The sequence below is a fragment of the Strigops habroptila genome, chromosome 15 (genome assembly GCF_004027225.2).
Source record: "Strigops habroptila isolate Jane chromosome 15, bStrHab1.2.pri, whole genome shotgun sequence".
Classification (NCBI taxonomy): domain Eukaryota; kingdom Metazoa; phylum Chordata; class Aves; order Psittaciformes; family Psittacidae; genus Strigops; species Strigops habroptila.
In genome coordinates this window covers 2,210,151-2,223,464 of record NC_044291.2, presented here as the reverse complement: position 1 = coordinate 2,223,464, position 13,314 = coordinate 2,210,151, and the positions used below count along the sequence as shown (strand labels likewise).

The window sequence follows — 13,314 nt, the reverse complement described above, 5'->3', positions numbered from 1 at the left end:
AACGCCCAGCCAACGGATCAGACACCTCCACACTACACCCTGCCCTGCCTGTCCCTGCAGGTGCTCAGGTTTTGGCAGTGGATGAATATTCAGCATTTCCCTGGTCTGTGGCCAGGCCCTTCATGCTCTTACCCAGATAAGTCATTCTCTATCACCATTTTCTGGAGCCCCGCAGAGATGCTGTTGCCAGCACTGGGTGTGGACGCGGTGTGATCGGCCGTGACCGAGACCTGCACGCAGGCCGGGTTACTGAGTGCCGAGTTGACATCCCTCAGGATCCGAGGCAGAGGCCCAAGCTTCGTTGCAGTGCCCTGGGCAGGAAAGAGAGCAGAATTACTACCAACATCTTGTGGTTTCGCTGGTCTTTGCTGGACAATCTCTTCAGTGAATCACATTTAATATACAACATTCATTTTCTCCATCATTTACCCCACCGCAGAGGCTATGGGGTGTCCCAGCACATATAGCTATAGAAACCAAGGCCTGCCCCTGCAATCCCCCTGGATACCTGCTCCAGTTGAGAAATGACTTCCCAGAGTAGCGAGTGCAAAGTGGACAGTTCCCGGCCCAGGTCAATGTAGCCTTCAAAGCCAGCAGTGTTTGAGATGGTTTCGGGATTGGAAATCTCCAGGAGAAATCTCTGCATGTTAGTCCATTCGTGTTCCAGGAACTGATTCATAAAGGACATGTATTCCTCTTTGCTGCCAAACCTATCAAGACAGCAACAGGGATTTCAGTTAAATCCTGTAAACAGAGGTACAGTCAACAGAACGGGTAGGTACACACACAGGTGAGGATGCCAGAACCCCTGCCAGAAAACTCTGTCATCTGAACTCTTCAAAGCCTTTGGGATCCCTGGGTTGCTAAGCAGGCACCTGGTACACCTCACTGATCATGAAACCAAAATTAAGTCCAGCCTAACCCAGATATATCCTCGTCAGCGTGGGATCTCCACAGCAGAAATAAAGGTGAAAGCAAGAGAAACAAAGCTGTTGGTGGTAATGGTGTTTATCTTACTGCTGGGTCAGGGCACAGCCTCCAGAAATAGGACCTGTCACTGGAAATAAATCATAGTACCAAGCGCCATCAACTGACTGAAGCCCATGATGGTGGTAGGAATCCTGCACTCTCCCTGCTCTTCCACAAGCACTGGAGCTAACCCCAGCACAACGGCTCTAGGATCACCCTGGAGAGCTATACCTGCAGCTGGGCCAGCCCACGTGTCCCCTCCGGCTTCCTGCAACCTCCTCTGCCCCCGAGCACCCCCCCAGACCTCCCTCTTGGTTACGTGTCTTAATTAGAGCACAACAGGGAGGGTCTCGTAGTTCAACTGTACCAGCAGCAGTTGGTGCTGTGCCAGTGCCAGCGATCCCGAGGCTCGGCTGAGTGCCAGCTGCGGCACAGCTCAGCTCCATCACTTTGGACTGACTAATGTCAGCTTAGTTAAAAGAGTCTTTCCTGCAAAGTGCTGAGAATCTGAAAACCCTTTAGTTAGGGATTGCTCAGGAATGCAGAGAATTGCTGTCATTAAGTGTAACACACTTGTACATCTTCCATCTGCGTCTGCATGCCTGCACACTCCTGACTGCGAGCGTGTGTACTAAGCTGGATTCCAAATCTAAGAAGCTTTAGACAGAAACTGTCCATTCATGTTTCAGAAAACTCATCATTTTGTTATCAGCGCTCAGGGTAAGAAGCTCAGAGCTGCAGCCAGTGGAAAGATTTTCAGAAATCTCTCGCTTTGTTTCCACCAAACCAATGGGTTTAGTCAGAAACTGATAGTGTCCCCTTCTCCTTTCATACCCTCCCAGTTCAGACAACTGCATGTGAATAGCAGGGAGAGTCCTAGAGCTTACAGGGGGGAAAGACCAGCTCTGTTGGGGTTCTGGTCTTGCTGGTGCCTCCGAGAGGCCAGCCATGCCATGCTGGGACAACCTGCCTGCCTGTGCCAGGGCATCCCTGCTGCCACCCCGCCGGCTCCTCTGTGTGCTCAGAACAGCTTGTTTTCCTGCTCACAAAACACGTCCTGTTTTGGAAACTTCAGTGATCTCCCTGACCCGACAGTGAGGGAATGAGTCCCAGAGAGACGTGGGGGGACAAGCCAACAGGAAACAAACAGGCCCCTTCCATCGAGGCAAGGAGCAGGCAGCGTGGGGCCGCGCACCCGGCGCCTCCTGCCCGCTCCCACTCCGGCTCCCGGCTTACTTGGCGAAGTTGGCGAGGTTCTGGGTGACCTTGGCAATGAGGGTCAAAGTGCGTGCAGTGCGGTCATCCGGGTACTCCTGCAGGAGGCTGAAGAGGGACGGGGACATGATGGCCGGGCACAGGAACCGCAGGAACAGGGAGGCACTGATCAGCCGCTCGCTGATGTCCGGGCGGCCGCGGTTGCTGCATTCTTGTCTCCATGAGGCAAAAACTTCTTTGAGCTCCCTTGGGAAGACACTGAAACGACAGGAGGACATGCAGGGATGGCAGGTTCAAGGACAGGGCGCTCAAACTGCCACTCAGCAGTAACTATATATGGTGTGTATCAGCTGTGGGGTACGACACCCAGACCCATACAGCGGTAGAGCCCTCTCACCCTGCTGATCCACAGCAGCACCACTACCCACACCAGTCACAGCCCTGCCCTTGTTTTTTGCTGAGTGTCCCTCAGGACACTCAAACCACACAGGACAAAGCAAAGCTGCTCCATAACGTTGTAGGAGAAGCAGCTTTCATCAGACTAATGAACACTGTCTGGTTGTGCGGGGTGCTAAAACCCTGGACAACCAGGAGGATGGAGATATGAAACAACCTGTGCAAAGCAGCCAGTTGGCTGTGTCTCAGGGTGCTCTGAACTGGGGGAAGCTCAGCCACTAAGGGGGAGAGTGTCTCCTGAACAAACACAGCAGCAGGGACCCCCTCGGTAGGAACACCCACAGCACCAGGGTCACGAGCGCAGCTGTGCAGGTTGTAATACTCCTGTTCAAGCACATGGATCAAATCCTACTGTGACTAGTACAAATGTGGAGCCCCACTGGAGTTCCTCCAGCCTTGTAGCTGCACAGACCTCAGCCTGGCTTTCCTGGATACCAGAATTCCCCTGGGCCCAGCAGTCGGTAGCTGCAGCAGCCCTTATCGCTGGAGAACTTGCTGCCTGTTTCTGTCCAGCCCTCCCCAGCTCCCTGCTCCCACCTTATCCTGTTCCCAGCATGTGTTATTTATTCAGCTGGATACTCCCACTGCTGGGAGCAGCCTGGCAGTGGGTCCCACTGCACTGCCCTTGGTCCCCTGGGTCCCTGGTGCACAGCTCCCCACCCACCGGAGGCTGCCCCTGCCAGCAACTTCAGCCTCTGCTTCAAAACCAGAGCTGGATGGTACAGAAAGAGGGGTCAGACTCCATTTTAGACTATAAATGTCCTTAACAAACAGCCATTTCGAAGGATGGTTTCCCAGTTTTGGTGCATGGACTATCTGGGAAAAGCAAGACACTATCAGCTTGGTTCTCACTGGCCTGCCCGGACTGACTGCAGAAGGGAAAATCTTGGGAGTTGCATGGCCAGAGACACCATCCACTGTCCAGCAGCAGCAAGAGCCAGCTGGGAGGCTCCAAAACACAGCACTGCCAGGCCTCCAGACCAGTACAAGGACACTCCTGCTGCTGCCAGCGCTCCCTGTCCTCCGGCCTCTGCTTCCCAGGGTTAGGGACACTCACTTCATCGCACCCAAGTGGCTGCTCCTGGCCTCACTGCAGAGAGCAGGACCTGTGGGGTTTGTGGGCACCCTGCAGCCCAACGGCTGTGGCCTCTGGCTCCGCAGCTCTCCTCTGAGCCAGCAGCATCCATGCTCAGTGGGCAGAGCCCTCACCCCTCATTTCGGCTGCAGACCCCCAGGTCTGGGGCTGCTGCTGTTAATTCCAGGCAGGGCACCCCACCACACATGAAGAGGCCCATGCAGCTGCGCCCCAGGTTTCCAGGTTTCAATCCGACCTGACACGGGTGGTGACACTCCATGGAAGCACTTGGAAACGCTTCCATTGCGCTCAGCTTCTGCTCTGTGTTAACTTCATGCTTTCACATCCATGAGCCTTTACCCTGTGCTTTATAAATAACATTAGCCAGCGTCTTTGGCTGGATAAATTCTCCTCTGTCTTTGATTTGATCCACACAATTGGACAAAGCCCTTCTACTTCATGGTATTTGCCCAGAAACAGGAGAATCCTTTAAGCAATTTAAGGCTTGACTGATCAGGACAGGTTGTACAGTCACTGGGAAGCAACCCCTCGCAATGCACGCACCGGCTGCACGCAGCCCCTGAGCTCTGCTCTCCAGTGATGGAGACCACAAACCTCCAACTGTGTCACAGCGGATGGAGTTCAGTTACCAGCCCCGCGTGACAAACGGGCCCGTAATTCATCACCCAACTTCCCAGTGCTGAGCTCCCACATGCTGCAATTCTGCTTACACTGAAACTTCCCAGATGTCCAAATTATGTCATAATTATAACAATTTTCAGTTATTGTAAACCTCTTTCCTCTCTCTGGCTCTCTCTGCAGATGAGCATGCACACTCTGGCACTCTATTTAAAGCAGGATCGTTAGCTCTCAGGATACCTTGGCCAATCCTGAACACTCATCAGCCCAATTAATCCCTAAGAACCGTTGAGCACAAAGGAGCGAGGGGGAACCACTCAGAGCAGCTGCTCCAGCCTTCCTTGGAAAGGCAGGACTGGAGGAACAAACTTCCCGTGCATTCCTGACTCTCCTTAGGTCACTTCTCCAGCCTATTTTTGGAGTGACCTTTTAGTGCAGGATACTTTTGGGTATTTTTAGAAGACATTCATTCAAACAATTGTAATCCACTGGTGGCCAAAAGCAGTGAATCCCTCCTGGGAGAGCAGGTAAACACCATTCCTGAGTCAGTTATTAATCAGCCCAGGATAAGGTAAAGAAATCTGCCCTTTGCTTATTTGTCTGAATGAGCCTCCTGCTGCTTGTTCTCTTCCTGAACAGGATCAGGAAAAGCAATTCCTTTCCTGGGCGTGCAGGAGGGAACACACAATCCTGGGAGATTGTATATCATGAGCTTTCAGACCTCAATACAACAGCTGGGGTAGGAGAGAAAATGAGAAATCCTTATTATCAAAGAATTCCTTCCTCCAATATTATCCTGAGTTGATGTTTTGCAACAACAGTGTTGCTACTAAACACATTAATACAAACTAAGCCCGGACTCTGAAGCAGGAAGACTGCAAACCCAGCAGTAAGACAAACGGATCATTCTCTCACACGGGCCAGGTATGTTAGGAGGCAGCAGGAAGCAAATCTTTTTATTTCTCCAAGTAAAGAGAGTCACAAACCCATTTCTTCCCCTTTCAGGTCACCTTTGCAGACAGAATCTCTAACAAACCCCCAGACTCCTGGCTCCCATTCCCAGGGCTGAGCAGCAGGTCACACCAGGAGCCTGACAGCCTCCTCCACAACAACAGGATACAACTACCTTACTCCAATCAATTTTGCATATTCAGCCCTGCCCCAACTAGTTGCAAGAACCTTTACCCTGAGAACAAACAACTAGGAAATGCCTCAAACTGCATACCAGGCCTTGGGCCAAGGAGGCAACAGGCTCCTCACCTCCGCCTCAGCAAGCACCCCGGGGCTGGGAGACAGAGGGGTTAATCCAGAGGAATGCAGGATGCTGAGCCAAAGAGCAACCCAGGAGGAACAGCAGCATCCTCCTGGGCTCCAGCACTCTGCAACAAGAGAACATCTGCCTCAACCAAAGCTCCCTGTGCTGTGCGGCAGGGAGGATTTCAGAACTTCATCTGAGACAGGCAGAGTCCATCAGTCTGATCCAGACTGAATCACTGCACAGATAGGAGACCCAGGCCATGCATTTCTGCCCTTTAGTCCAGACTTTCACACACAGTTGGCATCAAGTCCCTCTCTGAACTGGTCACATTAGCAAAGGCATTTCACATTGCTTGACTCCACTGCCCTCTCCCCGTGCCTGTGCACCAGTAACCCTTCAGCACCCACTGAAAACAAGCCTGATGGAGACTCAGTGAGGCTGCTGCACTCCCAGAGCAGATGCTCCAAACTCTGTTTGAGCAGGAGCTGCTGTCTCACCCCCTGGACCATCCTCCCCCTTGCTCCTGATCCCTTATGCACTGCAGGACGTGGGCAGGGCCCTGCAGCTCTCTCCCCAAAGCTCTCTGACAAGCTGCCCATCAGCACAGCTAAGGGATGGGTATTAACAGCCTGGGGATGGACTGCTGCCACCCTGTCCTTGCAGCTGCATCACCTCTGTGCTAGCCAAGGGCATGAGGAGGGGAGTGATGCTCACAGGATACTGACCAATAGGAGTTGATGATCTTGCAGAAGGCCAGCTCACAGCACATTTTCAGGTTGCTCTGATGTTCAGGAAGGTCTGAAGATGAACACTTACTGGGATCCACCTCGCAATTCTCATCTGATTCATACAGTGCCTTGATAAATTCCCCTGTAAAACAGACAGTTGGTGATGGGCTTTGGAGACGTGAGAGGTGAAGCCTGCAAGCAACTCTGTTCACAAGCACCAGGACCCCAGTAGTTACCCTGCATCCCATCACTTACCCTACACCCATCACACTGCCTGAAGTGGGTACAAGAGCTGGTGGTGGCTCCCAGGGCAGGCTGTGCCCCTGCCGGCTCTCAGGATCAACAAGCAGACCCAGGAGCACCCTGCAGAAAGGCACCCATATTCCCATCGAGGACATTCCATCCCTCTTGCCCAGCTGGCAGCTCTGCCTCTGTGGCTATGGGCTATTGCATCAGAACTGAGCTGCCAAAACACCCGCTTCCTCAGACCGCCCTGACCCCCCATTACACCAGTTCCAGAGACGCTCCCTTGGGCAAATCCAGTAGGAAGTATGCTGGCAACTTCTGTAATTATTTGTAGGATGGCTGTTACTGCAGCCTGTGCCCTGGCACGGACGAGCTGGCGTGATTCACAGGAGAAATGGGTAATTAAAGGAAAGGAACCATTTACTCGGTTTATTTTGAACTGAACATCACACAAAATTGAATTAAAATATGTCTCTGAGCTTCCCTGCACTCCTGTTTGTGCCTGGCTGCTCCTCACACAGGGGGTCTGCTCTGGAGCTCCTCACTCTCGTGCCACCTTCACCCTGAGTGACAGCTCCCTGCTGCCCAGGCTGAGGATGTTCCCACTGCTTGGTGTCCAGCTTGGGGTGGCAGTCACGCACCCCAGTTAGCACACAGTGGTGGCTGGGGATGGGATAATGGGGATTAGGAGGCAGTGTCTAAGGGATCTGCAGAGCCAGGTGATGTTCTGGAGAAGGGTTTGCTTTGGTTTTCTTCAAATTGAAGTTGGTTTGTTCATCTCCTAATTCCAGTTGGTTTGCTCATCTTCTCATTCCTGACCATCTTAGATTTTCCCATACTCCTGGTTTTGGCTCACTCTAGTCTGCATTCCTCCCGTATTGCCAAAACAGATTTTAATTACACACCGGAGAGCCTCTCCAATGTATTTTCAGCTCTGCCAGGGAGCTCTGGAGCCTCTCTGCTCGCCTGCCGGTGATGCCTGCTGTTATCATCCGGCCCTATTACTTGCTTGTGCTTCGTGGTTTAAAGGAAAGCACTATCCTTCATTGTGTTACCTTGTGCCGTATTGTGTTACCTGGTGACACACAGATGAATCACTTCACTGATAAAAGGTCTTACACAGAATCAGTGCCCCGACCAGCGAGCACGAGCCCAGGCTCCACCTGCGTTAGCTGGAGTGGGCTTGGCAGCATTTGCATCGAGCCCTGAAAGGGGAATGTTTCAGCACTCTCTGCCTTCATTAATCCCCGGGCTTTTTAGAAACTGTATGAGGTAATCTACTTACAGACTTGCCTTCAACGAGAAAGCATTACAAGGCAGAAATAAATACTATTCCTTTCCCTATTCTTATGGGCTATGTGTTGGTTCGACTCCACGATCTCCCCTTCCCAACACTATCATTATTACTATTATCTTAATAAAGTATTTACGCTTCTCTGCTCCTTGCTAAAATTACACAAATCCACTAGTAGGAACCCAACACACCGAAAAATCAACACTTCAATGGAAGCTCTGCTCATCCTACTGCTAAGATGTGGATCTAATCTAGCTGCCTTCGGCTGAGGCTCAGACATCATGCTTCAAAGGCAGCCTCTCCCCATCCTCATGCTATGCTGGCTGCAAACAGCAACACAGCAATTCCTTCCTGACCTGCCCAGAAGCAGAAGCTCTAATTATTTTCATTTGCATCAAGAGAAATATTTTTGGAGCCATAAACATCGCCAGCACTTAAAAACCAACCACCAGGAGGGCTGTTCCCAGCGTGATCTGAGACACGACTCTCTCATCACTGAAACTTGGGAGATTTCATCTGACTCTCCAGCGCTGCAAGGAACTGAGGGAATGTCTCAGGTCGGGGGGTGGCATCAGAGGAAGGGTTCAATCAGCTGCTGTGACACTGACAGTGCCGAGACAGAACATGTGGAAGGCAGCATAATGCCTTCACATATCAATTTATGTCCTTTGAAAGCAGACTGAAGCACTAACTCAGTGGTGACCTTCACCTGGGAGCAAAGAGCTGCCCACTGCGTCATGGCTGTGCCCCTGGCTTGGACCAGAAAAACCCTCTGACAGGTATCAGGGCTCCACCACGCAGAGCACCCTGCAGCCTAGAGGAGGACTTGCCAATGCTCTGTACATACCTAAGGCATCTTGCAAGTATTTCTGCCCCACCAGCTTCAGGTATTCTTCGATTGCTTTGGTGGCCAGTGTGTTCTCCCTGAAAATGAGATGCTCATTCTCACCACAGCGATCAACTTCAGACATCATCAGGTCAGTCAAGAAATCCTGGAAAGCAAAGCCCATGGTGGGTCACCACGCACTGACACACGCTTTGTTCAGCAGAGCAGGCAGCCTCCCCTCCTCTCAGCTTTGTGAGGCACAGGAGAGAGCCGAGGTGCTGCGGGTGATCCTGGGTGTCCACGCTGAGCTACTCCCAGCCCCACGTCCCTCCTGTTTCTCCAACCTCACGTTGCAGAGAGAAAAAATAAATCTCTGGAGAGACACAATTTTTGCACCACAAAAAGCCATTCAAAAATGATCCCAAAAAATGATTCATTCCAGACCTGCACCACATTTGCCTTTCCATCAGTGCTGGTTTCCAGCCGTGTCTTGTATCAGCCTCATATTTTAGGATGCTCAAAGTTGGAAAGGACCTTAACATCATCTAGTTCCCATTTTGTGGGTGAAACATTATGTTCGCTGTTAAATGTGGCTGTATTTGATGTCTAACTGACTGGTTGCAAACCAAGGGCATGCTCGGATGTCACAAGCTGTGCCCCACAGTTAATGACTGAGAATCAAGCCTGTAATATGCATCAAGATACTCAAATGTCCCATTTCCTTAGTACTCATGGAAATAAACAGCATTGCTACAGCACAGATTTGGGGCCTGATGCACACACAACCAAATCCCATGTGATTTTCAGCCAGGCTGCTGAATTATAAAACCTAAACTAAAACCAGCCCTTCAGCCTGAGCTCCAGGTCTGCCTCAGCAGCAGCATTAACTCATCAGAGAGCACCACACAGGACCCCGTGCATTCTGCTGAGAATCCACTGCGTGGTGTGGTATTTAGTGTGCTGTAGCCAGTGTTAATGCAGGAGAAATGCCATGCAGATCTTAATGCTAATATATATTCAGCTTCTGTTCACTGCACTGCTAATGGGAAAAGCAGCTCTGGGCTCCTGCCCAGCTCCTCGCTGTGCTGGCTGCTAGAAAGGTCCATCTCCTCCCACCCTGCACCATTCACCTGGACGAAGGGGAACAGGCACCGTGTAAATCAGATGCATTAAACCTCTCACTGTTTCCCCATGCAGGAGACAGAGAAATGTTGACATACACATTCAATTCCACAACCAAGGGCACCTTTTTTTAAATTGCCTTCCTCCAGAACAAAATAATCTGCTTGGTAATAACCTTTCACTAAGAAATTCTCCTTCATCTGTCACGACCGTACCAGAGGTAAGCTGTTCCTGGCAGGGGTACCAGGAGCATCCCAGAGCTGTCACGCAGAGACCCAGGTCCTGTCCTTGCCATTCCCAAAACGCAGCTCCCAGAACCCCCCAAGCACCTTGGCCATGACCCAGCCTGCTCCAACCCAGGCTTGGGAGAGGGGACACTCAGGTCCCATTCCCTGCCAGCTGGCTGGGAGATTTGCAAGAGAGGCACTTAGCTCCATTTCATTCTTCATATGATCATCTCCGCACTGAGAGCTTAATCAAGGTTCAAACAGCACCCAATGGCCCCATGTCTCCCACTTTCCCACAAGACTGGGACCAACACACTGCCCTGACCTTCCCAGAGAGCCTCAAAAAGAGCCAAAGGAGCGTTGGTTAAAAAAAGAAGTAATTTCCATTATTTCTTTGCCCTTCCTGAGATCCTGCTATGTCTGCAATGCTCCTGCAGCTGCAGAGGCAAAAAAATCCCTCCTGGAAGCAAAGCACGTGCCTTCCCCCACTATTTTCTCTCATTTAGCCCCTTTTATCAGCCAGGCTGGAATGAAACTTTAAACCCCTGCTCAATTCCCACTAGCTGCTATCTGGGTAACTCCATCACCTTTATCTTCCTGGGTCTCTCCCGGGGTACGTTTCAATTCCAAGCCACAGCTCAGGCTAACACAAGGTGCTGATTCTTAATTAGCAGCCACTGACCTTGGCTTTGCTCGATTCTCTTTCTTGTCACTTTCCCAACATACTAATTATCTCAGGAATAACTGAGTTTTACAGCTTCTCTTAGCCAAGGGTTTGCTTTCCCCTCTATTGCTGGCCAAGGACTGGCAGCCGCGGGATGCTGGTCCAAGCTGTGATGCACACCCCAACTGGAGCCAGGACTGCTGAGTGGTGGAAACCCAGAGGACAAGTTTTAGCCACTGATAATGTCAATTTTAATGATTTTTGCTGATCTAGAATCCACTAGAAATTAAAATGAGGCAAAACTCCACTGTGGGACTCAGCACACAGCCAGAAAAGGTTGCTCTGAAACCTCTGCTGTGGTCGTTATCCACTATGGAGCACCTGCAGCTTGACAGCTGAGAAACAACCTCTTGTCTCCAAAGTGGGAAGGAAAGCTGCTGAAATCCCAAAATGCTCCATTATGGCACAACACCCAAAGCTGGGACTTAATGTGGTGGGATGTGGCCTTGTAACTGACAGGGGGATGGAGAGGAGAGCCAGGACACCCAACAGCATCCTGCAGGCAAGGCCTGCTCAGCATCCCCAGCAGGTCCAGCCTCCCCAGGCTGCAGGAGGCATCTTGCCAGGCTATGACCCAGGGATGCATCAAGGATCAAAATACCCACAGCCAATGTCCTTGAGTGAGTTCCTCTGCCTCTGGGCAGCCCAGCGGAGCTCTGTTTGCTGCGGGAAAGGAGCCTCCTCCATGGGTCAGTTCCCATGACATCCTGCAATTCCTGTCCCAGGGCCATCTTCCAGATCCTGCCTTCCCTCTGCACAAAAAAGCCACATCGGCTCTGGATCACACGTCTGGTATCTCTGCCTGAAGTACGCCAGCAGCCAGCACTCGGAACACACAAATGGAATGCAAATACTTGTCGAATCCCTCCGGGGGCCTCACTCACCCACATACAAGGCTCTGAATAAAATGCAATAACTAAAGCCAATAAAACTCCCTGTTTCTGAGCAGCAGAGATCAGCAGGGGGTTGTTTTCAGTTAGGGCCCCTGGCAATGGAAGAAAATAAGATGCTTTATTTCATTACATGGGAGTTGAGAGGGGAAGAAAAAGGTCTTACAGTAAAAATTAAGGGCTGTGGAAGTGCTCTGCAGGCTTGTTCCCATGGTGTTTTTAAGGGTATTTGCTTCAGACTGGACACAGCTGAACCTGCGCAACTTCAGTCACTGTCCATATGCTGATAAAGAATCATAGAACAGTTTGGGTTGGAAGGGATCTTACAGATCACCCAATTCCAACCCTTCCAACTCTTCCAAGAAGAGCAATTCACAAATAAATAAACCCAGCACACTGGTTCCCAGCACTTTTCAACCAACGAGGCATGAACCCTCAGCAGCATGTGCTGTGCTAAGGCAGTTCCTCCAGCCCTCCAGAAACACACACAGGAGTGGCAGCCTGGTCCCTGCAGCAGAGGAGCTGTGGCTGCCCCATCCGTGGCCAGGTTGGACACAGGGGCTTGGAGCAACCTGCCCTGGAAACAAGCACACCACAGCCCACGTGTGGTCCCGGCAGGCGGCTGTTGGAAGCTGCTGCCCTGGGGGTGGCCTCGACTGGAAAAGGCTCATTGAAAAGTGAAGTCCACCAAAAGAAAAACCAACACCTGCTCAGGAACAGGATCCTTCATTGCCCACATCAATGGGGCCAAGGAAGCGGACTAATTGCATTGCTCCAACACAAAAAATGGGAAGAAAAAGCTTCTTCAGAGGGGACAAAGCCAGAGCAAAGAAAGTTAATCCAGTCACGCATCTGCTCAATAGCTCACAGCTCAGCCTCCAGCACCCCTCAACCCTGCACACCCCCCAGCGCTTCAAACTTCCAGTGCTTGCACTTGCCAGTGCCAAGGAAGCCCACCCTGGTGAGGGGTCTGTCTGCAACATCTACCCCAGTCCCTGTACCTGGGGGGGCTGTCACTGGGCGATACCAGCCCCCTCCAGCTCCTGAGCCCAGGAGGCACAGGGATGGAGCCAGCTGGGTGCCTGGCCCGGCTCCGGTGGGAGCAGGAGCGTTTCCAAGGCAAAGGGAGCCAACAAGCAGCACAAGTCTTGCAGGACTATCCCGTGCACCCAGGAAGGAGCCTGCACCTCGCTGTGCTGGGGAAGGTCCTCCAGCCCCTCTGGATACATCCATAATGGAGCATGTGGGGTGTGATGGAGCTGGTAAGACCCACGGCCCTGCACACGCTGCTTAGGGGACACAACCCCAGGGCTGGAGCTGATGGTTCCCAATACTGCAACTGACTGATGGGCAGATTGACTTTGAAATAATAAGGTTCTCCACATCACAGCCTGATTAAGAGGACTGACTTAACCTTAAGAGGATTGAATTGATAAAGCTAATAAGATTACTGCTAATTTCAAAGACTAGCCCAGAGTCCAGCTGCGCTTTTATGCAAAGGTGAAAAACACCAGGGGTTAGTAGGGCTGTAGGTTATAGGTGGACGAGTGTCAAGACAAACCTACGTGTGTCAGTGCTGCAGTGGCAGAGAAACACAACACTTGATGTGCAAGGAGAGCAGCAGAGGGCAGGGACTGGGTTCTGG

The 13,314-nt window shown here is 51.5% G+C and overlaps 1 protein-coding gene across 7 annotated transcripts in view; it reads right to left on the bottom strand.

Moving 5' to 3' along the window:
* Positions 1-13,314, bottom strand: part of DAB2IP (DAB2 interacting protein) — a 148,736-nt gene that overhangs the window by 16,801 nt on the left and 118,621 nt on the right. For all 7 annotated transcript variants that reach the window (XM_030507479.1, XM_030507478.1, XM_030507480.1 and 4 more), the window contains 5 exons: positions 8,728-8,872; positions 6,338-6,482; positions 2,206-2,442; positions 509-710; positions 133-311 (listed from right to left, as the gene is read on the bottom strand). In XM_030507479.1, coding sequence (XP_030363339.1) covers positions 133-311; positions 509-710; positions 2,206-2,442; positions 6,338-6,482; positions 8,728-8,872 — 908 coding nt within the window. The remainder of the gene's footprint in view (positions 1-132; positions 312-508; positions 711-2,205; positions 2,443-6,337; positions 6,483-8,727; positions 8,873-13,314) is intronic.